The 22936-nt window shown below is 30.9% G+C and overlaps 4 protein-coding genes across 6 annotated transcripts; 1 reads left to right on the forward strand and 3 right to left on the reverse strand.

Moving 5' to 3' along the window:
* Window positions 1-1840: 1840 nt before the first annotated feature.
* LOC146529509 (uncharacterized) lies at window positions 1841-7093 on the reverse strand. 3 transcript variants are annotated; one of them, XM_085202460.1, is made up of 3 exons: window positions 6755-7093; window positions 4944-4997; window positions 1841-4653 (listed from the first exon to the last, which is right to left on the reverse strand). In XM_085202460.1, exons 2-3 carry the CDS (start codon window positions 4980-4982, stop codon window positions 4042-4044), a joined length of 651 nt encoding a protein of 216 aa, XP_085058586.1. In that variant the 5' UTR covers window positions 4983-4997; window positions 6755-7093; the 3' UTR covers window positions 1841-4041. The 3 variants fall into 3 exon arrangements, with proteins under 3 accessions (XP_085058586.1, XP_085058584.1, XP_085058583.1); XM_085202458.1 differs by lacking the exon at window positions 6755-7093 and adding an exon at window positions 5174-5314; XM_085202457.1 differs by lacking the exon at window positions 6755-7093 and adding an exon at window positions 5078-5271.
* On the forward strand, window positions 6235-10071 carry Sod1 (Superoxide dismutase 1). Its single transcript, XM_085202461.1, has 4 exons — window positions 6235-6498; window positions 7399-7449; window positions 8777-8947; window positions 9420-10071. Exons 1-4 carry the CDS (start codon window positions 6433-6435, stop codon window positions 9594-9596), a joined length of 465 nt encoding a protein of 154 aa, XP_085058587.1. The 5' UTR covers window positions 6235-6432; the 3' UTR covers window positions 9597-10071.
* Window positions 9418-12951, reverse strand: LOC146529511 (ribonuclease P protein subunit p40-like). The gene has a single exon (XM_085202454.1). It carries the CDS (start codon window positions 11661-11663, stop codon window positions 10641-10643), a length of 1023 nt encoding a protein of 340 aa, XP_085058580.1. The 5' UTR covers window positions 11664-12951; the 3' UTR covers window positions 9418-10640.
* Window positions 12952-13092: 141 nt separating this feature from the next.
* LOC146529512 (circadian clock-controlled protein daywake-like) lies at window positions 13093-21700 on the reverse strand. The gene is made up of 5 exons (XM_085202455.1): window positions 21554-21700; window positions 20481-20700; window positions 14766-14896; window positions 13808-13963; window positions 13093-13296 (listed from the first exon to the last, which is right to left on the reverse strand). Exons 1-5 carry the CDS (start codon window positions 21612-21614, stop codon window positions 13148-13150), a joined length of 717 nt encoding a protein of 238 aa, XP_085058581.1. The 5' UTR covers window positions 21615-21700; the 3' UTR covers window positions 13093-13147.
* Window positions 21701-22936: the final 1236 nt, after the last annotated feature.

The raw sequence follows: 22936 nt of genomic DNA on the forward strand, positions 1-22936 counted from the left end.
CTCTGTATCCCGCATATAGAAAGTTAGGCAGATGGAAGCTAATGTTAAGACACTCCGTTCCCTACTTTCCGCCGAATTTCCAAGGTATTGCGCTCGGTGACGGAGCTCACGCTTTTTGTCTTGGTGAAAGAAATGAAAATATTTATAAATAATAATTCATTCCCCCGAGTAGGAATCGAACCTACAACCGACGCGTTTCAGTCACACGCTTGCCCCTACGCCACGACAGCTTTACCATCGCACTATGAAGAGAAACAAAAATATCCTTATGTATAGTTAAATATATTATAATTCCAGGAATGTTAATCTTAAAAACTACTTCGAATTACGATAAGAAAAGAAAATCGAAAAAATATTAATTACCTAGGTCAATTTTATAACTTAATAAAATATCAAAGCCAAAGTATTGTTATTAGGTAAATTAAAATATTTTAATGACTATTATTATTATTATAAACAGTTTTATATCACAAATTTAAATAATATGAGCACCGTTAATGACAGGTAATCGCGAAATTACTCGTTGCTTTGCTACCAATATCTTATTTCACTTTCCATTTCTTGACCATGAAGATAGCAGATACGATTACTTCCTGCCATTTCTTTATTAGTTCATAAAATTATGTTTAAGTATCTATAATTTCGTGCAGTATAAAATTTTATAACATAATTTTAAAGATTTTCATAATATATTATGCTGTTTCTAAAAAAAACATAATTTTAATTAAAAACATAATTTGACATTTGGCACAAGCGCACATTTTTTTTAATCCTTAAATTTGAAAAAATATATATTTAAGTTAATAATTTTGTGATTAATAGTTCTATTGATCATTTCTACTTTTTACAAGGACAATCGTTATTCGTTTGAAAGATTCATGATTCATTCATGTTAATACATAGGGTCAGTCCTACTGGAAGCTACCACCGCCACCGGCTTGAAAAATAGTTCTGCAATGAAATAAAAAAAAAACCAGTGCAGACACAAGACCACAGCAAATACAAGACATACTTTTATTATAAAATATTTTTAATGACACTAATATCACAATAGGACTTATCAATAAACAAAAAAAATTACACAAATAACTTCTTATAACTGAAAAAAAAACCAAAGCACTAAACAATCACTTAAAACAATCAATTGAATCAATCAGCTTCACGCTGTATCCCCGCTCACAGCAGGGTAAGCAGAGAGAACCTAATGTTAAGACACTCCATTCCCCACTTTCTGCCAAATTCTGGAGGCATTGCGTGTTGAGTGGCAAAACTCAACGCCGCGCGTTGCTTCGACACCAGAGCGAAGAAATGGAAATATAAATCAATTCCTCAAGAGTGAGGATCAAACCCACAACCCGCGTTTACACTTTACAGGCACACCTTGTGCCCCTGCTCCATGACTAACATAATTAACATAATAAATAATTATATAATTTTAACTTCACACTGTACGCACATAGCAATAGGCAGACAACATAGTGTTAACCCTTAATCAAACAAACTTTATTTTTCGAGTAATTTGAAATCTGGTCACGGCTTTTAGGTAAGTGGGTGCCGTAGATTTCGAAAAACAACTCCTTTTTTTTATAAAAAGGGGGGGAATGGGGGTTTTGCAGTGGGAAATTATTTCCCAGTATCCGGTATTTCAAAGCAAAATATAATTAAGTGGGAAATTATTTCCCATTATCCGGAATAGCTCTCAACTTTTGATATATTTTTACTACAAGTTCTATACACGTAAGTTGCTCTTACTTTACTTGTTTCTTTTTTGTCTTATATAATAAAATTGAAAAAAATACTGTAATATGAGTGAATAAAGTTATAAAATGAAACAACAACGTTAGGAATGATATATAGTTTTAATATAAAGTGAAACTTAATTACTAAGAAAAATAATATTATTGAGGTGGAACAGTGTGAAAGGTTTTGAAGCAATTTTTAGCACACAAAGCTACTCCACAGGCGGAACACAGTCTGTTGTTGGTGAGTTTGTGATATGAGATGTTTCTCCTAAGGCTGTCAGTAAGGCATCCGTTGAAATCTGTTGGACTTGTATAGTAGGCGTTTCTTGTTTATCTTCATTCGATTCGAAGCCGAAGATATTTTCAAGACGTTGTTCAATTAGGTTATCGTCAAGCTGATTGAGGTAAGTATCGGATGGAGAATGAATGCTATTGACATAGCATGAGTCATCTTCAGAATCTGAGGCTGATAAATCAGACAAGTTGTCTAAATTTTGCACCACCTCCTCCAATTTTTTCTTTGGTAGAACTTTTTGTAACTTTTTAGCGTCCATATTTAAATAGCTAAAACAAATAAAAGGAAGTCTAAACTAACTTGGTAGTCTGAGCAGTACAAATAGTTCTAAAATATAATAGTTATAAAAATCAAGTGAGAAATCACACAAACGCAGTCATAACTCTCGAGAAAGCTCCATATATGAGTTACTCGCTGACAATTTTGTGTAAGTTAGATAAAATTATAAGTAACTATACCTGTTTAGGTACTTATATAGTGCAACAGACAAATTATTTATTGTATATATAGAAATTGGTATTTTTCAAATGCAGGAACAAACAATGGGAAATAATTTCCCACATAATTAAACCTAAGAAAATACAACAAATATCAATGCTGCGACCCCAAAAACCGTAAGAAACATTCAGAAAACAAGTCTAGTTTACAATATTATTGTGTTTATGCACTTACCAGATTTTTTTTCTTCAAAAACTTTTAAATCTTCCGTTTGAACCGGTTTTTTCACAAAATATTTCAAACTGTGTTTTTGACATTGACATACAATGACAGTTCGCGCCTTAAGACAAAATGTTGCAAATAAATAAAATTAAAAAATTCTGTACGATTATTTTTCCCTAAGGTTGGTACTGATTAGAGTTGCCAAAAACGAAATAAAACAAAAAAATTACAGTAGTGGCATGTGGGAAATAATTTCCCAATATTTGATTAAGGGTTAAGACATTCCATTTTCCACTTTCAAAAATGTCCACCTCTACAAAAAATGTAAATAACTACAAAAAAACCCATCTTGGGTTGGCCCAGCCTATGTTGGGATAGCCTATGTAAAATAAATTGGCATTGTTGTAAGTTTGATCCCCACTATCATTATTATAATAGTCATTACCTACTAGTATAATAATCATTATTGGGGAATGATATGATTGTATTAAAAGGGAGAGAGAAGTGTCTTGACAAAAGATTCTTCTAGCCTTAGTACCTTATATAATATATGGAAGAGAAGCATTAAACTAAATAATATCTTTTATCTTAAAAGCAGCCTAAATGTAACATAACTTAAATAGCTTTATGAAAAACTACACTATTTTAGTAGAGCTAAGTTTTGTATAAAAATAGAAAAGTGAAAAAAATCATAAGTATATCACTTCTCAAATAAACAAAAATATTACTTATTTTTATGGTGTTGTACCCAAAAAGTAATACAGCTAAGACTCAGCTGTCCATCTGTCTGTGAACTGGGTCTCATGTACCACAATAGACAGTTGAAATTTTCAAGGATTATATATTTCTGTTACTGCTATAACAACAAAGACTAAAAAACAGAACATAATAAATATTTAAGGGGCTCCCATACTAGAAATTTCACATTTATGGTTTGAAACTATTGTGCATGCATTAAGATTATTTTACCATGCACATCTAAATTGTGGAATGATCTCCCTGAGGTTTTCTCTGCATTGCAGGGTTTTCAAACTTCAAGTATAGGAGCAATTTCAATCTTAGGTTTAACATTATGGGTAAAGTTAACCTATTGCCATGTTTTACACTTAGGCTTGTTTACAATTAAAAAAAAAACATTAATTTCCTCATTAAAAAACTACATAGACAAACATACTTGCATAAGAAAACATACATAATTTTAAATTTTTAAAAAATAACTAAAATAAACTTTCATTATACATTGTTATATTAACCATATTAACAGTCAACCATTTTCTTTTTTATTATTACAAGTATAAGCAATTTTAATTTTAAATTAAGTTAATGAATAATTGTATTATAGTTTCAAGTATTACTATTATTAGCAATTTCAATTTTAATCAATGACATGTTATTCACTTTATCCACATCTATATCTATTTTTAATTCCTTAGTCTTTTCTTTTTTAGCTCTTGTCAACTCCTCTGGTCTTAGCAACTTAATTTTGGAGGAATCTTGGAAATTTTTCAATGTATTAATCCATTTTTCATTACTCAAAATGTCACTAGTACCTTTCATTTCCTGCAATTCCATGTTAAAGCCCTTTATGTCTTCTATATTTTTTTCTAAAATCGATTCTCTGTCAGTATGTGAAGGTTTTTTATTGCTTTTGGATCTTGGTATTAAAGAGTAACGGGATTCTGGTATTTGACTGTCTTCTGACTCATATACTTGGTTCATTTTCTCAATTTCTGACCATGCTGCAGTAGAGAGTGAGGAACAAGATGGTGGAGACATGGTTGAAGGTTTTGTTCTTACTGAAAGGTGATCACTCATCTCTTCGTCTGTGTCTATTTTAAGAAATTGTAAGTTTTCATAGCCAAATGGAAAGTCACATTGTGTATTTTCACACATTAGCATTTTTTCATTGAAATTGATGAAGAAGAATCTTATTTCTGATGAGCAGATTGGACATGCCTGAAAGACAAAATAATTTTCTTACAGTATAATATAAATCTGGATAGGAAAAGTATACATGTATAATATTTGTAAATATCGAGATATTGCGTGCCGAATAGGGGAACTCAACAAGAAATTGGAATATTAAATAACAACACTTAAGACTAATAATATAAATACTTTATTGCCCCGAGTGCGAATCAAACAACGTGCTGCTGCCGCTACGACGGCCCCCAATCAATTTTTAATTCAATAATATTTATTTCGCTAATAGTTTCATCAATAACTAATATATATATAGTACTTACCCTAACAGTTTCTTCTGCAAGAGGTGGAGAGGGAACCATCTCTCCAGGTGTAAGCTTAAATATGAAAAAAAGATTTATATAAATTTTTAGGCACTTATGAATTATTTAAACGTGTTTTTAATAATAATAATCACCGATACAGGAACAGTTACTGCCTCCTCCATATTACAATATATATTATATTGTGACTTATATGATGTTAATATATCAAATTTAAATGATTATCTTACTTAATGAGTAAGGCAGTTTTAGGCAGTTTTATTTTGTTCTATCTTAATATGAAACATATGACTTCCGTGCTTCTGGTTCTGACAAATTGACAATATTTTGACAATTACAAAAGTTTCACATTTCTTTTTTTGTAAGCGAGAAATATACTCGCTTAATTTATAGATATAATTATATCGATTTATATTCTTATCGATATAAATTTCTTTACATTAAAAATTTATAATTTTTAAATATTATAAATTAATTGTTATAATATTTACTAATAATTTACAAAATAAGATAAGCTTAAGACATTCGGTGAATTGTATATAAATTTATTTTAAAATTTATACTTTTTGTATGGCAACATTTTTAGGTCACTTTACAGTCTACAACATTCCTTGAATAATATTTTTTAAATAAAAAAAATACCAATTCAAAATAATATTCTTAACAGTTGATGTACATTAAATCATTATTATTTTCTAAAAAAAACATGTTAAATTCTTTCTTGGTAACAATTTTAAAAGAAATTTGTTATTATTCACAATTTGATTTGTTGTACATTATTCACTCTTTCACAGATATGAATTATAAAAAATACTCTTGATTTAAAAAATTAAGTGTTAACTTAATTCCATATACTTTTGGGCACAGTACAGATGGCAGATGATGCATGCTGCATGCACAGTTGTCATAAAGTGATAGGTTTCGTTATATTGTAATTAATTACAGTTATGTTAGTTACTTATAAGTTCATTAACAAGAAAAACACTGATGGTATAATTTATTTTCTTAGACTTAAGAACACCAACGATAAGATCACAATAAAAACACAAGATCCAAATCAATCTAACTATTCAAGAGCTGCGATGCCACACTTAGTTATATATATTTGACAATTACAAAAGTTTCACATATATAAACTGAGTTATATATATTTACAGACATTAAATTTAGAACAAATAATAATCACAAAAGTTTAAATTCTACTTTGAAACATAAATTAAAAGAATTATTAAAACAAAGTCGTATACTATAAAAGGTCCGTTCACACCTCTACGACTTCCGCCTTCATAAAAATAAATCGTAGACGTATACCAAACGCAAACCGGCGACGGTATTCAATAAACAGCAATACTGCGTGACATGACAAAATCATACACCTAAACTATAATTATAAGTTAAGTTTAACATACATAAATTATCATTCCACACGTTTACTTGGTCGTGAATCAATTGATTACGTTACAGTTTTATTATAAAATATTGCATAATAATGCCGGCGAAAGCAGTTTGCGTTTTAAACGGAGATATCAGCGGGACAGTGTTCTTTGATCAGAAGGTAAGGTTTTTTATAATTATTGCTTAACCTTCTGACGTAATAAGGGTAAACTTGATAAACCGACTATAAAGTGGCTAATGGTCATAGAAAGATATTCTAGAACGTACTATGTAATGTTCTTTTTATATAAGTTGACATATACCTACTATAGCCCTATAAGTTGTACGTCATGATTATTATTATATTAAACTAATTAATATATAGCTTATGTCGGTATTAAATTGTTCAATACATTAAGCAACTTATAATTACCTACCTATTGTAAAATCTAGCTCAGAAGGGTTCCATCTTATATTTATTCAGTATTATACTACAGGGTGAGTCATATTGAACTTTCCGGTTTTGGAAGGACGTTGCACGAAGAAGGGAAGGAGTAGAAGGGTGGGGATGGTGTCATTAGACGCGCCATGACATGCAGTTTAAGTGTGAGCAATGGCTTGGTCGGGACAACATCGTGCGTTCGTAGTTGAAGAGTTTATTAAAAATGGCGGCTCCGTGATCACAACACAGCGTGCGTTCCGTTTACATTTTGCTATTGGTCGACGTGATCCCATTCCCACTGGACCAACAATCAGAAATTGGGTATCAAATTTTAGAGCAAAGACCACAAGGCCGAATTAGGACGTCAACGTCAGCGGAAAACGTGGATAGAGTGCGGGCTTCAATTCAACAATCCCCTCGGCGTTCTGTTCGGAAACATGCCGCTTCACTAGGATTATCTTTCAGTAGTGTCCGCAGAATACTGCATAGAGACCTTAAATTTCACCCATACAAGATTCAGGTAGTGCAAGAATTAACAGTTAGAGACTTAGACACACGAACAAATTTATGCCGCGACATTCAGCAAATACAAACAGGAAAATCTTAATTGCTAATATTCTACATACTTTTTTATTTCAGGATGAGAAATCCCCAGTTTTGGTGTCAGGAGAGGTCAAAGGTCTTTCAAAGGTAACATTTTGTATATCATTGCATTACTTAAAAATATATTTCTAGAAAAAAAATCTTTCATTGAGACAATTATATACCGTACCATATATTATATAAACAAAATTTATCATTATAATTTAATGTATATTCTATGTATTAGTATTACAAAACTAATTTGACAGAACATCCTAAACTGTAGAAGTAGTAAAGAGTTTTTAAAAATATTTTATATTTGATAGACCATTTATCAAGTATATAGGCATTATATATTTACATTGTGTTAATCATTTGCATATAAAAAACTATAGCTGAATGTGTCATTAATCTTAGGCCCATATTTATAAACTTCTCTCAACTCTGAGATTGAATCTTGGGATGGTGTTTTCATTCATAGATTATTAAATAAATGTGGGCTTAGTTATTTCCATTTGAAAATGTCAGTGGAGCTGCCGGTTTAAGCTAGTAGTAATCATATCTCTTAATAAATCATTTCCAAGTTAGATAAAATTCTATATAAATCATTTCCAAGTTAGATAAAATTATTATTTTAATCTTTATTGATAATGAAAGTATTAGACTTCAAAATGGCATTAAAAGTTTTAAATTACACTTATATTGATAAAAAAATGGCCTAAGAAAAACTAGTTTATCTTAAAAATTGAATTTAACATGTTATGTAATATTAGTATACTGTTTTTTATAAAACCTACATTTGATGTTATTAATGAACTATAAAAATTAAATACACCCTACAATGGCCTCAATAATTATTGGACTATGGATAAGACAGACACACCTCATCCTGCCTCTTTTTTAATGTTGGTTAATAAAATGTAATACAGTTGAAGTAATTTAAAATGACAACTTATTATCAAATGCTACTTAAAAACTGTACTTACCGATAATATTATTTTCAATATTACAACCGAGTCATAATTACAATTACACAATACATATCAAATAAATTATCATAAGAAGGCCATTTGACCTCGTCAATGAAATTTACGTAAGTAATTTTGAATTTGCATAAAACAAAATAAAATGGCTTAGTAACCTACTTTATGATATACACTTTAATTTTTCTTTTCAAATGAATGAATATCACAACATGTCATGTGGCAATAACTTCAAAATATCATTCAACGAGATATGAAGTTAGGCTTTTCTAAACACATAGTGCATTCGGAAAAAGAAAATTTATGTTTCTAGATTCAAGTCTGTCAAACCGACAACAACTTGTTGACCATACTGTATATAAATAATTATTATCTACATTCCTTCCACATTTTTTTTGCATAATAGTACAATACAATTTAATTACACATATAATTTAATCCATCTGTTCTAGGGTAAACATGGCTTTCACGTGCACGAGTTTGGTGACAACACAAATGGCTGCACCTCAGCTGGTCCTCACTTCAATCCTCTAAAAAAGGACCATGGAGGTCCCGACTCGTCGGTCAGACATGTTGGTGACTTGGGAAACATTGAGGCAAGCTGTGATGGTGGGGTTACACAGGTGACTGTCTAGACAATTCATTTTCTTTTTATTTTTAACTTTATTTTGGTTTAGCTTTGTTGTATGTATCCTGTACATAGCAGGGCTGCAGCTTTGAATGTGAATGAATTTTGAAAATTTGTGTAATATTATATACCTATTGTAGGACACTTATTTTTATTGTAAAAAAGAAATATTGAAGATTTTTTCTTTTGTTTAGGAAATGTTAATAGTAACATTTTAAAATATTTCTAATATTTACATAATTTTATATTTACATATTTCTTCTTGCATGTATGTGGTACTTGCCAAGACCATGTTGTGGAAGTAAATATTGCTTCCTGTTGAGTAGAATAAAATATCTTGATGGGTATTTTATTCTACACTATATGCGAAAAGAAAAAAATTACTACAAACAAATTTATAATACCTAGATTTATTTTATATGTCTTGAAAGTTTTTTTAAATTAATTACCTTTCTAATTCTTTTTAGATAAACATCCAAGACTCACAAATCTCATTATCAGGTGAGAACAATATCATTGGACGTACTTTAGTAGTGCATGCTGACCCCGATGACCTTGGTGTCGGTGGACACGAGCTCAGCAAGAGCACAGGTAATGCTGGAGCCAGGATCGCTTGCGGGGTCATAGGATTGGCCAAGATTTAAGGAGTTTATCGTCCTTTTGTTGCTTTTTTTATGATATGTAGATGGATGAAGGTAGACATCTAAAATCTGAGAAATGCTTAAATTTTGACACAAAATATAGTTTTTTTTGTTGTAGATATGTTAAAATACGTGTTGTTAGTGCTATGTGTCGTTTACAAAGAAGTTTTAATAAAGAAAATGTTAAGGCTTTATTTTCACTTGAAAATCTGATATTTATATTTCACCTTCATCTATACACATGTTATACCTATGTTGTCAAAATTATCATTCAGCCTGTTGTATTTCAAATATAATATAATATTCTATATTGGCAAAACTTTAAAAAATATACTAAAAGATTCCCAGTGTATTCAAAATGTAGTTAGTATCTACGATGTATTTCCTTAAGTTATCATTCCTGTATAAGTGGGTGTGGGGAATGTCAGTTTATAGAATAAAGCTTGTTTTTGTTTATTCAATAAATGATTATAGCTGATATTGCGTTTTATTTGTTTGGTGCGCCACCTAGTACCGAGTAACTAGACATTATTCACGAATGTGTTTCATTACTTTTACCTACACTGTTTCGGTTCACCAAATTACATAGAACTGCAGTCTGAAAAGCGCCTACGCAATTGCATAATGTTCCTGTAAATTTAATAATATTTTTTATAAGAATGACCATTCCATATTCCCACATTGAAGTGGAATCATCGTCCATAGGGTTAATTTGTATTAATTTTGAATATAATTAAAGTTAATTTTAAAATCATTTCGGTTTTTTTTCAACCCTCTGTATGTCGCAAACGTAATTTGCAAGTACTGTGTGTATGTGCATGTGTTATTATATGTATATTTTTTATTTTAAATTAAAATTTATTTTTATTTTGAATTAAAAAACTTAAATATCTCATTTCCTTGAATGGGAAACCCACAACCTGTTGTGTACCCAGCCACATGTTTGTGCCCTTGTGCCACGACTGGCCTCTAAACAGTTTATATGTCATAAATTACAAAAAGCAGAAGAAAACTAAAATAACAGATGTAAGAAAAAAACATAAGATGCTATGAATATTTTATTTCACCTACAGAATATATCATACAAGTTTTTCCACAGAAAAATATATTGCAAGAACAGTTTTGAGAGCAAAACATTTTAGGACCACTCAAATTCCACTGCCATAAACTATTCTCCATACTTTGAATACTTACAGACATCCAATAATTATCTAATTCTCTTGCATTTGCATATTCTGATAAAATAGCACATGTTTTTAAAATTATATTTGGAGTTAAAAATCCTTTGATAATTAAAATTGATATTCTAGTTGATTCTAATGGTTTAGTACACTCGGGTTCACTATATGTACTAACATAACTTTCTTTCGGTGATAGATCTCCACCAATAGCCAGCATGCCCACCCATTCTATTATTTCTTCTATTTCAGTGTCTATTAATGTTGGGATTTTTTTAATTTCTGGCATTAGTCGTTGAACTTCAAAGCTATGACATGTTACTTTATATTTATTGTGGCTTAAATACTTTGCTATTGATGATGGACATATATTGTCTGCATCGGGCTCCCAAGATATATAAAAGTTAAAAGTCTTCATTTTTATTAAAGCTTGTCTAATTCTATTGATATTTTTAAGATTTACCAAATCAATTCTTATTTGGTGGTAGTTATGTGGTTGTTTCGTGCCTTCTAAGCCCAAAGTTTGGAATAACGGTGTTAGAACGTGTAGTGTTAGGATTCCATCAGGTGTTATAGCGAAACAATTATCTACTATACAATTATTACTATCACTCAAACAATAAAGTTTACCAGCTTTAACAAATTTTTGTATGAAAACTGGATCTACAAATTCTATTAATGGACAATTAAATACTTTATAATAATCAGTGTCTTCAAGTAAAGTATCTTCTATGTCTCGAGGTGTGTTTATTTCGTCAGGACACACTGTAATTGCACTTTTATAGAAACTGTTCATATTAACTATCTTTTCCATAGTCTCATAGTCTCCTTTCTTTTTGTGCGAAGTTATTATTTTTGGTGGAGGAAAATTCCATACTTCTGGACAAAGCATAATGAAAATAATTAACTATAAAAGAATGAATTAAAATAAATTTCAAATTAAATTAAAACACGCTGCAATGTTTTGGTGATTGACAATTGACATTGACATTTGACATAAATGTTCTTGACATTAACTGAATTTAGTTTAACAATAAATAAAAGACTGAAAATATTGTTTATAGCATTTTGCTTATTAGAAAACATACTATGGTTCAAATCCAATACTTTCTTCTAATTATAAATAAAAATGATTATTGAATTAAGACAGCAAAAAATAAAGCAACATCTTTTTAAATTATCATTTATTACTAGCAGTGGCGGATTTCAAATTTTCAAGCTGTGTTATTTGTTTAGATTTTGCCACCCTTACCTCTTCAATTGTAAATTCGTACAGGCATAAGTAGGTTATTGTAAGACTGAGGTCCGCCTATTCCATGTCCCGCGTAGGGGTCCACACCTTATGACCACTCTGCGCATCCAAGGATAGGAGGTAGAGGTACGGACCCAGATGGAGTATTTGGGTTTGAACCTGGATGGTTGATGGTCGTTTGCGTCCCACTTCGCTCAGCTTGCGCCAGTTAGTAAACGCCGTCGGCAGGCTACTGTCGAATTTCGGAGGACTGGATCCTCTATGCCGTCAAATTTATATCGGCGTTTCGAGATCCATGACTCTATATGGTGCCCCTTTGTGAACGGACTCTCTAATCGCTCGCAATAAGACCCCATTGCGGAAAGCGCAACGGATCATAACGGTGAGAGGGATTAGATGGTACTGTACGGTGTTCAGGAAAGCGGTAAGTCTCTTGGCAAGCGATCCACTTTGGGATCTACACACGGAGATCCCAAAGCGGATCAGGACTTCATCCGCTCTCTGTCCGATTGTTTCAGCTTGGTAATGTCATCAGATAAAACCAAATATATGATTATTATAAGATATTGATGTAAAATATAATAGGTACGTGCCTATCGAGATATATTCGAGAGTTGCCCTAGATTTCTATGGGATTCCATCATCCACCCTGACTGGGAGGTAATGGGACCAATGAGAGAGTACGGTCTTTCAAACAACGAAAGACTTTTTAAAATAGGTTAACTTATGACGAAGAAATCGACAGTCAAACATAAATACTATGTAGGTATATAATGTAGTTAACAAATATAGTTATTTTGTTTTGCATTTTTTTTCTACTTTATGACATGTCCAAGTAAATGTTAAGCATTTTTATGGAATAAAGATATTTTGACTTTGACTTTGACTTTGAACCTCCTCCTTTACAAAAAAGAAGTCAGTTAAAAAGAAAAAAGATATTATACGATAATTTTATGATAACCATACTATTTATAAAATTCATCAATAATTCTCATAAAAAATGGACAGTTTTAAACTTTGAAAGTAACACTAAAGTTTCTGACTTCAAATTTAATTCAAACGATAAAAATAACAAACCAACCAATTTATTAAACAAATACCAATATAGAACATTATTAATAACTCTAAATAGTTAGTTCATCGACAGGCACAGCTTTAAACAAAGCTTCTACCGCATTAAGGACCTCAGCGACGATGGCTTCCACGACCGGTGGTGAGATCTCTTGCATTACATCTTTCCAGTTGGAGTTAGCGAAGTCTAACACTGGTTGAGCTGAAAATCAAGAGATAATTATACTTTTAGACGTCCGACTGTAAACGTGAACGACGTGACGGTTGTGGATTCGATTCCCACTTTGGAGAATTAATTATTTTCATTACCTTGTACTGGTAATAAGACAAAGGACGGAGTTGCGTCCCACTCTCTACAGGCAATTACTCGAAGATTGGTCGGTGTGTGGAGAACGTAGGTCTTAACACTAAATTTCTTCTGCCAATCCTGCTATATGCGGATAGAGATTATTAAATCAGCTTCACGATGTATCCCACACACAGCAGGGTAGGCAGAGGGGAATCTAGTGTTAATACACTCCGTTCCCCATTTTCCGCCGAATTCTGGAGGCATAGCGTGCTGAGTGGCGGAACTCAACGCTGCGCTTTGCCTCGACACCAGAGCGAAGAAATGGAAATATAAATAAATATTTCATTTCCTGGAATGAGGATCAAACCCACGATCAGTCGAGTTTACAGTCGCACTTTATGTCCCTGCGCCACGAAGAACATACCTAATAATTGATTGCCGTTGAAGAGGTTCTTGAAATCGAAGGTTGTACCACTCACAACTTTAAAGCTATGTTTCCATTTACTAATGTGCCAGTGTGGTTTACCATCTGAGCCGTCCACCGTCTCCAAGTCCAATATAGTTTTGATTACAATGTCCCCTGGAAGTAAGATTGTTCTTCATGAATATTTTTTTAGTTTCAAGCTGTATCCCGCAGATAGCAGAGTAGGCAGGGGAACCAAGTGTTCTCCCAAAAGTTAGTAAAATGTATTTTCATTAGTTACTCTTTTAACACCTCTAGACTAGTCTAGACTAGACTTGAAATTTAATTTATTTTACAGCAATATCATTTACGATAGCTGTAAATTCAAAAATAAAATATAATCATTTCCCCGATCTTTCGGTAAGACAAAGCGGACGAAATCCTAAAATTTTTTTTATATGCATTCGAACTAAACGTAACGATAGCGCGATCTAACTTCATACAACGCCATCTATGTGTGTTTTCTGGATTTAAAGATGTTTTACCTTACCAGGTCCTGGAAATAGGATAGAAAATAGGATTATAAACATAGCTGACCTCAATTTATGTTGAAATTATAGGCTTATCTAAAGATATTTTCCTAGAAGGTCCTTGACTAGCTCTGAATTAATTATTAACAAAAATATAGATTATATTGGGGTGCTACATCGGACTCATTCTTTTCTACACCCGTATATATTTATTTATAAGAACAATGACGACAAGACATTGTTTTGCATTACACATATTAAAGTGTTTTTGATAATAAATAATGTCTCTTTTTCTTTTTCTTTTTCTCTCCTAAATTTTATTTTACCAGGCCACTTGTATTAATTAATATAATTAATTTCATTAATGTAACCTACACTATGAATGAGTGTTTAGTCTCTCTACCGATACGAAATCTGAAATTATTTCTACTAGAATAAACACAGCTTACGTATATCAATCTTGTATTTCCCTTGTCCTTGTACTGGTAAGATCAGCAACTTGCCATCTAAAGTATAGTCGCCCATCATGACTAAATTGCATTTCACTTGTATTGTTGTCTTCATTTTAGCTGTGTCAATTCTGTAATTTTTCGTAATTTAAGAATTTAAGTAATTTATTATGAAACTAACTTATAATTGATGAGATATTGGAGATTGACTTCTTTTTATAGTGTGCAATTGCAATATGTTATATGTTATATGTTGTTATATAATTCTTATATTATTAATTAATAATTACTAAAAAAACTAGCACAACCTATTATAATTATGTACCAATAATTCTTAAGGACCAAAAATTTCTTAAGAATGAAATTTTTTTAATCTATATATATAAAAGGACTTGTCCTCACTGACTGAGGTAAGACGCACGCACAGCCGTAACCGCTGATGGTAGAAACGTTAAATTTGGACAAAAGTTTACTTTCGTAATCTGGACATCCACTAAGAAGGGATTTTGAAAAATTTTAACCCTAAAGGGGTGAAATAGGGGTTCAAAGTTTGTATGGAAAAAAAATTAAATCGGCACCGATTTTTATAAAATTTGAAATTTAGATTTTTAAAAGTATTTAATTGAACACGTATTTCATCGTTTTCTAGAATTCTCTCCCTAAGGGTGCAAATAAGGGGTTGAAAGTTTGTATAGGTTTTTTTTAAATCGTCACCAATTTTTATAAAATTTGAAATTCAGACTCTTAAACGTATATAATTAAACACATATTTCATGGTTTTCTAGAATTCACCCCCTAAGGGTGCAAATAAGGTGTTGAAAGTTTGTATAGAAAAATCTTCAAATCGCCACCGATTTTTATAAAATTTGAAATTTAGACTCTTAAAAATATTTCATTGAACACATGTTTCATGGGTTATTAGAATTCACCCTTAAATACGCAAGCGAAGCTGCGCGCATCCGCTAGTATAATATAATAATGGCAAAAAGTGAACTTTTATTGAAAGAGAGTCATACGGCTTTGTTTAGTCTTGAAGTATTTGTAGCAATTAGGAAATTTATTGAACTAAGGACATTAAATTGATAACTTTCTTATTTATCAACCGATTGTAATAAAACAAACTCTATACGTGTTAACAGAATCAAATATTGAAAACCGCATTTAAATACATTAAAAAAATATTTAATATATAAAAATTATATTGTTAATAAATAAAATAATAAAGCTATATTTAAACTAAACCTGTTTTATATAATAAAGGCATAAATAACGACCGTCATTACTTATTGTCTTGTCTTCGTCCTATTATGTATGAGATGCAAGGTCAGTTTAATCTACGTTTGTTTGCGAATTGGCTAAATACCTACATGAGATAAAAAAAAGTAAAAAAAATATAGGATAATCAATAGATGTTAATGGAAATTAAATCTCAATGCTTTAAATATAACAGAAAAGTTTTAGTTTTAGCTTGCATACACATTGCACACTGCATCGCGTACACGTGTATAGTAGGGTAAGCAGAGGGGTCCTATTATTAAGACAACATACCATACACACTTTCGAATTATAGAGACATTGCGTGTTGAGTGACGGTGTTGTCATTCATTCCCCCTAGTGGGAATTGAACTCACAGCCACGCATTGTTGTCAGTCTGACACGTCATAAAGGTTCCTTTTATTCCCTTTGCGGTATGAAACCCTAAAAAGTAATTTACAATACCAAAATTCAATAAGCAGTTCGTTTAATACTAGATACACCGTTTATGTCTTTTCTATCTTTGAAAACAATATTTCATACTCGAATTTTGCCCATATATTATGGTTTAAGATCCCGTTATAAAAACCTGCAGGTATCTGTTTTTTTAATGAAATTATTTTTTATGAATGAAATGAATTGGTACATCTAGGGGGTCTTGTTTTTACACGTTTAAAAATAAAAACATTCAATAAATATTTTACTTAATTATAACCTATTAAAAATATTTAATACAATTTTAATAAAACAGTGTCTGAAAACACAGCATTACTAGCACTTTAATGTATTATAATAGCCTATTGTCATAAGGAAATATTTTTACGTAATCCATACAAATTACTATAATAAGTAGTTATCTATTTGTCTCCGTGGTTTAATGGCAGTGATATGTCAAATAATTTCAACGGTTAGAGTTAATTTACTATATTATGAAATATATTATTAGTATTCTTAAAATATACTTAGTAGTAGAGGCCATTCGTGGCGAAAGGACACAAAGTGTGACTGTAAACGCGGCTGGTTGTGGGTTCGATCCCCACTGTCGTTGGTGTCGAGGCAAAGCGCAGCGTTGAGTACCGCCACTCAACATCAAGTGCTTCCAGAATTCAAAGATAATATAAGTATAGTGCCCCTATTAGAGACATTGTCTCTTGGAAGGCAAAACTCAACACAAGACGAACTCTATCGTATGAGACTGGGAAAATAAAAATAATTGAGATACTTCATAATCATATCGACAAATTTTAACGATGTGATGGTTTCAGGTTTCAGATTAAAATATAATAAATATTGCAAATACGTAAGTAATAAGGTAGGTACAGTTATTAAGAATTATTATTAATATAGAAAAGTAACAATAAAGGCGCCGATTATATGTAATCAATAAACAAGGAAGGAAAATGATATTGTAATAAGCATAGAAGTAGTAATATTAATTAGGTTTTGCATTTTGATCGATTAAACAATTTATTACAATAAGTCATTTATGGTTGTGTCAGAAATTACCCGGTAAGTAATTTATTAAGTTCTTAAGGTGAACTCGTATATATTATGTAATTATTATCACTTCTCGAATCTGGTATAAAACATTTAAAGAAAAACCGATTTTAAACAGTAAACTAGAAAGTTGAAATTGAGCAATTTGTCTATTTGTCGCACACATTTGCATTAAATATGCAAATTTAAGACTTATACGATTTTCTCATGGATGGAATTGTTAAAACTGGACTAAAATGGGACCACACGAGAAGCACCAGTTAATCAAACCAGCTAATTCAAATACAAAAAGAATCAAAATCTATCCACTCAGTCAATAGTTCTGAAATTACAAACATGAAAAAATTACAGGTGAATTGAGAATCCTCCTCCTTTAACGGAAGACGGTTAAAAAAATGGTATCGTTTTGTAGGACTATTCATTTTAATGTTGTTAGCGTCTCCGTAGAAAGATTTGTAAAAATGTCTCTCAAAGCTAAGATAATAATTGCATAAAATAATTTTTCATGTAACTTGTCGATGTTAAGAGTGCTTGTGATAGCCTTATGTAATAAAGAATATCTTGATTTTGACTTTGAGTTAGAAAGGCGAAATGCCTCTGTCACAGGCAAAACGATTTCCACTGATATAATATGCGTGGAGCTAAAAAACACGGATATAATAATATTCGTTTGTACATTCGTAGTTATGTATATAAGTAGCAATAAATAAATAAAAATATATTATTTGTTCAATAAAACAATATTGATTTTACCAATATTTACATATCTCTTCTCAGAACTACGTATAGGTAGGTACTCGTGATACATTCGTTAAGTACTTTCTTATTTACTCTATTGCAATCACTTCTTATGCTCACGACCGTCGTTTTTACAGTCGTGTTTTTAGCATTTATAATGCATTATTTTAAGTACTTAGAACAGAGAATATATGTATATGTAATTCTAATAATTAAATTAATCTAATAGTTAAATTATACATGTGAAATAAAAGCTTTTAAAAGAAATGTCAGCTCCACGCAAAAACTATTGAACATATTAAAATGAAACTTAAAAATTGGGTTAAATGTACGGGGGAATAAATTATTTTACAAAATGCATCCTCTAATGTCGCCACTCTACACCCAATGTCTCTCATATTAAATTCGGGCGGCAAACGAAATGCAGTGATGTAACTTAAGAGTTACCTAGTGATAAGTCACTAGTTACCTTACGTCTACCCTGCTATATAAAATGAATGAATGTTCAACGTAGTATTAAAACACTTCATTCCCCAAGCACCGCCAAATTTCCGAGGCATTACGTATTCTGGTTCTGGGCATAACTACCGTGCTAGAACAGCAAAATAAAATATAAATCATTCCTCCGAGTGACCATAACCATCTTGTTAATCCAGGATATGTTCCACTGAGGCTATTAGATAATTTGAATTTAATAACTACCCATGATCGAACTAACAATTGTAAAACTCTTAAGACAGTTCAATTAAACAACGAAGGTTTTAAAAGGAAAAACATTCAATTATACAATAATTATTCCTATTATAATAATAAATAACCTGTCAAGAATATGAAATGATCGTTGTGCCTTTGAACTATAATTACATATGTAAGCAGACTAACAGAGTATAATATTCATTTGGTTATTTACGATATATTACTTTAACTAAAGTGGACGTAGTTACACAAACTACGTTGATGAAAATTCTGAACTTGTGAAGGATAAATATCTTTATTAAATCAGCTTCACGCTGTATCCTGCAAAGAGCAAGGTAGGCATGGGGAACCTAGTGTTAAGACATTTCTTTCCCCACTCTTCGTCGAATTTGCCTCTGCCTCGACATCAGAGTGAAGAAATGAAAATATAAATATCTTTATTATTTTAAATATTTAAATGGAAATATCTTTCTTATTTTATTAAATATATTTATTTTAAAGGCGATTGATATCTTGTAAATCCAACGAATTGGCATGTCTACATCTATGTGTACGTCTACCTGGCAGAAAACGCATCAATCTACCTTGAAAAGTTGAAATTACCAGGAGCAGTAACAAAGAATTTCTCGAAACTCCTATGAAAACGGAAAGAAACTTGATTTTTAAAAGCTTTTATTTAACTTGTTCTATTTTACGTCTTAAAGTCCATGTGAAAAATGTTGCGGACGACGACTTTAATATGTTTTAATTAAAGTTGTCATACGTTATCTATACTAGGAAAACAATAAAAAAGTCAAAATATCTCTTTATTCCAATAAATCAAATTTTTCGATAAATCAGTACCATGTAAATAAAATTTTAAATTTTGTATATATTTGTCAGTTTCCTTGTCTAGTGATTCGTCGTTTATTAAGCTTTTAAGCTTAGCCGTAATATGGTCTTAATTGATTTAAAAAAATAGCTAAATTATAAGTTTCCAATATATAGAAACTACACGGTCATTTCAAATGACCAACAAACATTTCAATTTATTTATATGTATATACAAAGGTGTACTAATAATAGATGTCATAGGTTTAATTGTCCACTATAGACAATAGTGTGTTTTTATTTAAATGAGATGTATTTCTTGCTATTTTTAACTTTTTTCATACACATTTTGTGTCTTATCTTGCTGCACGTAACAGTTTTCAGAAAAGTTTGTATTAAAGCTCTTACATTTTTCAGTGTAACCTAGTCCTAGCTTGTCGTATTCTACTGCTTATTGCAACAATAATTTATTTAGTTATTTTTAAAAAGAAAATCTTTAATTTTTTTTTAATGTGCAGCTAGTCCGGACACCGAAGATTTATTTCCGCGCGTTAAAATAATTAACTTACCATTGTTTAGTTTTACATTAAAATGTAGGTATGTATAAAATATATAATTGTATTTTTTTTATTTCCATCCAATTATGAGCTAGAATCTATAAAAATTACATGCAATATCTTTGTTACTTATTTATAGAAAAAACGTATAAAAACAACTTACTTGCTAGTTTCAAGAGCACAATTCTTAAGACCTTCAAGTGTAGAATCTTTGAATATCAACTTCAAGCCTCTATGATCACTTTTGATTTCATCGATGTGAAGTGGATCCAGGGTTTTAATGCCTAGATCTTTGGAGCCCAAGACAAAAGATGGTAAGGCAGCCTTGGATGATGCCAGGATGCAATTTGCGTCTGAGGTCTGGCATGGTTTGATGAATGGTGCTATAATATTAATTAATACTTAAAGATTTTAGTCAACTTTTCTTCACAACAAAACACAATTTTATACTGCTTTTAGCAGGGTTAACAGGAGGAGTTTTAAGACTCGACGACCCGCCCAAATTGTCAGCATAGCATGAGTGGCATAGCTCATTGTAAGCTTTTTCTTGTTATTCACAAATGTTTTACATGTTGTAGTGGCACTATGCCAGCTTTTGTATCTATTTTATTTCTTTTTAGCCAATTTTTAAAATCATTACGTGCCGTTTTAATGAAAACAAAATAAATACAATCAATTCGGGTTCTATTTAGATAGAATTAGCATTAGTGCTAATGAATAATGATACCATACATAGATTTAAATGCAAATTATCTATTTCGTATACTTATTAAAAAAGCGGCGTTAATTAGATGGAAAATGGGGAACGGAATATCTTAATACTAGGTTCGCTGTTTATATATTTTGAGCGAATCATAATAAAAATGCTTAAATTATGATTAAATCGCTTATGATCATGCAATACAATTTTCTTATAGAAAATTGGATACAACATTTCCATTACTTATGTTAATATTAATGCTAAAGTACTCGTGATTATAAAAAGAATATAGAAATATTTTCATTTTCGTCGTTCGTACGCGTAAAAAGCGTAAAATATTGTTTGGAACAGAATGTTTTGCCAGCGTAAGCAGAAGAAGTCTTCTGGCTACCTAGTGATTTGCATGAAGTTATAAAAAAACATTAATAGATATAATTTATATACACAATGTACCAACGTATTAGCGATATCGTTATAATAAAAAAAAACTACTTAGTAAAAATTAAAATTAAATAAAATAAATAAATAAATCTTACCCGACGCAGACTGTGAACCCAGAACCAAACATAGCAAGGAGAGAACACGTAAAATTGTCATTGTTTTTATGTTTTACTAAAACAATGCAGTCTAATAGTCGACTGTCCGAGCAAAGGATTCGTGATCACTTATATGTACTAAGAAAATTGATGACGCGGCGTTGACGTGACTAGTTTAGTGTCAGCACGCGGCTTCGTCTGGATAAATAAAATTAGTACAATAGGTACAGTTTCTATTTGTACTATCAGATAAACGATGTATGTAGATTCGATTCTTATTAGGTGAAATGTTTATATTAAGAAGAAAAAGATGGCACAGTAAAAAAATCTGTTTATATATATACAGGTGTAACGGGATCGACGAATCAACGGTTGTCTAATTATTCTTTCTTCTGTGAAAGTAAATATTAACCACCAGCGAAGAGCATTTGCAAATTCATGGTGTGCAACTATAATACGTGTATATAAATTACATTATTTTATTATTTATATATTAATATTTAATACAACAAAATGTTTGCGTAGATTTAAATATTATTATATTACAGACTTCAATTTTTTACTGCAAACTTGAGAGCGAAGCATTTGATCTTTAAGTTTCCCTAAAAATAATTATATAAACACTAATAATGATGCGAGTCATTACTAAAATTGCACAAAAACCATACCCATATAATAGAATAATTGCTGTATGTGTATTAGGTATAGACTAGCAACACTCATTATTTCTCTAAAATTTGGATAAGTGTTACAACTCATTTTTTATTAATAATAAATAATTCTACGATAAATTATTATATAGGTACGAATGACAATTGTAGTAGATAAGTTTATTAACAACTTTAAACTTTTTAGTTAACTCGTATATCGTAATTAACTTTTATTTAGAAAATGTATAAGTGTTCTAACGTCATTTGAAAGAAAAATATGTAGAGAATATGAAATATTGCTGGCTGCTGTCCATCAGCTGCAATGTCTGGGATGCTATACCAGGTGTATTATTCAATTGTTTAAATATTATTATTTATACTTAAGTGTTTTAAGTGAGCTAATTATCAATTTAAAATATTATGTGTAAATGTTTTTCCTGTACGGCGATATTTCTTTAAGTATATAGTTTGAAAAATGAAGGATGAATCATATGGCCAATTAAATAGTCTTTATAGTCATGCACTCTAGACTGGTGATCATTTTTTTTTAAATAATTTCGAGATACCGTCCTAAGTATAACAGGTTCGATTACACTGAAAGTTCAACACATTTGAATATAACAGACCACTGGTTACTTCCCAGTTTTTCTGATTTTAATATTTTTCACCTGGTCGTTCTTGCCCTTGAACAAGTCAACTAGATACCTTTAAACTACCTCAAAAAGGGCTCAAA

This window comes from Heliconius melpomene, chromosome 18 (genome assembly GCF_056956725.1).
Source record: "Heliconius melpomene rosina isolate 202511_hmr_F chromosome 18, ASM5695672v1, whole genome shotgun sequence".
In the NCBI taxonomy this organism is placed as follows: Eukaryota; Metazoa; Arthropoda; class Insecta; order Lepidoptera; family Nymphalidae; genus Heliconius; species Heliconius melpomene.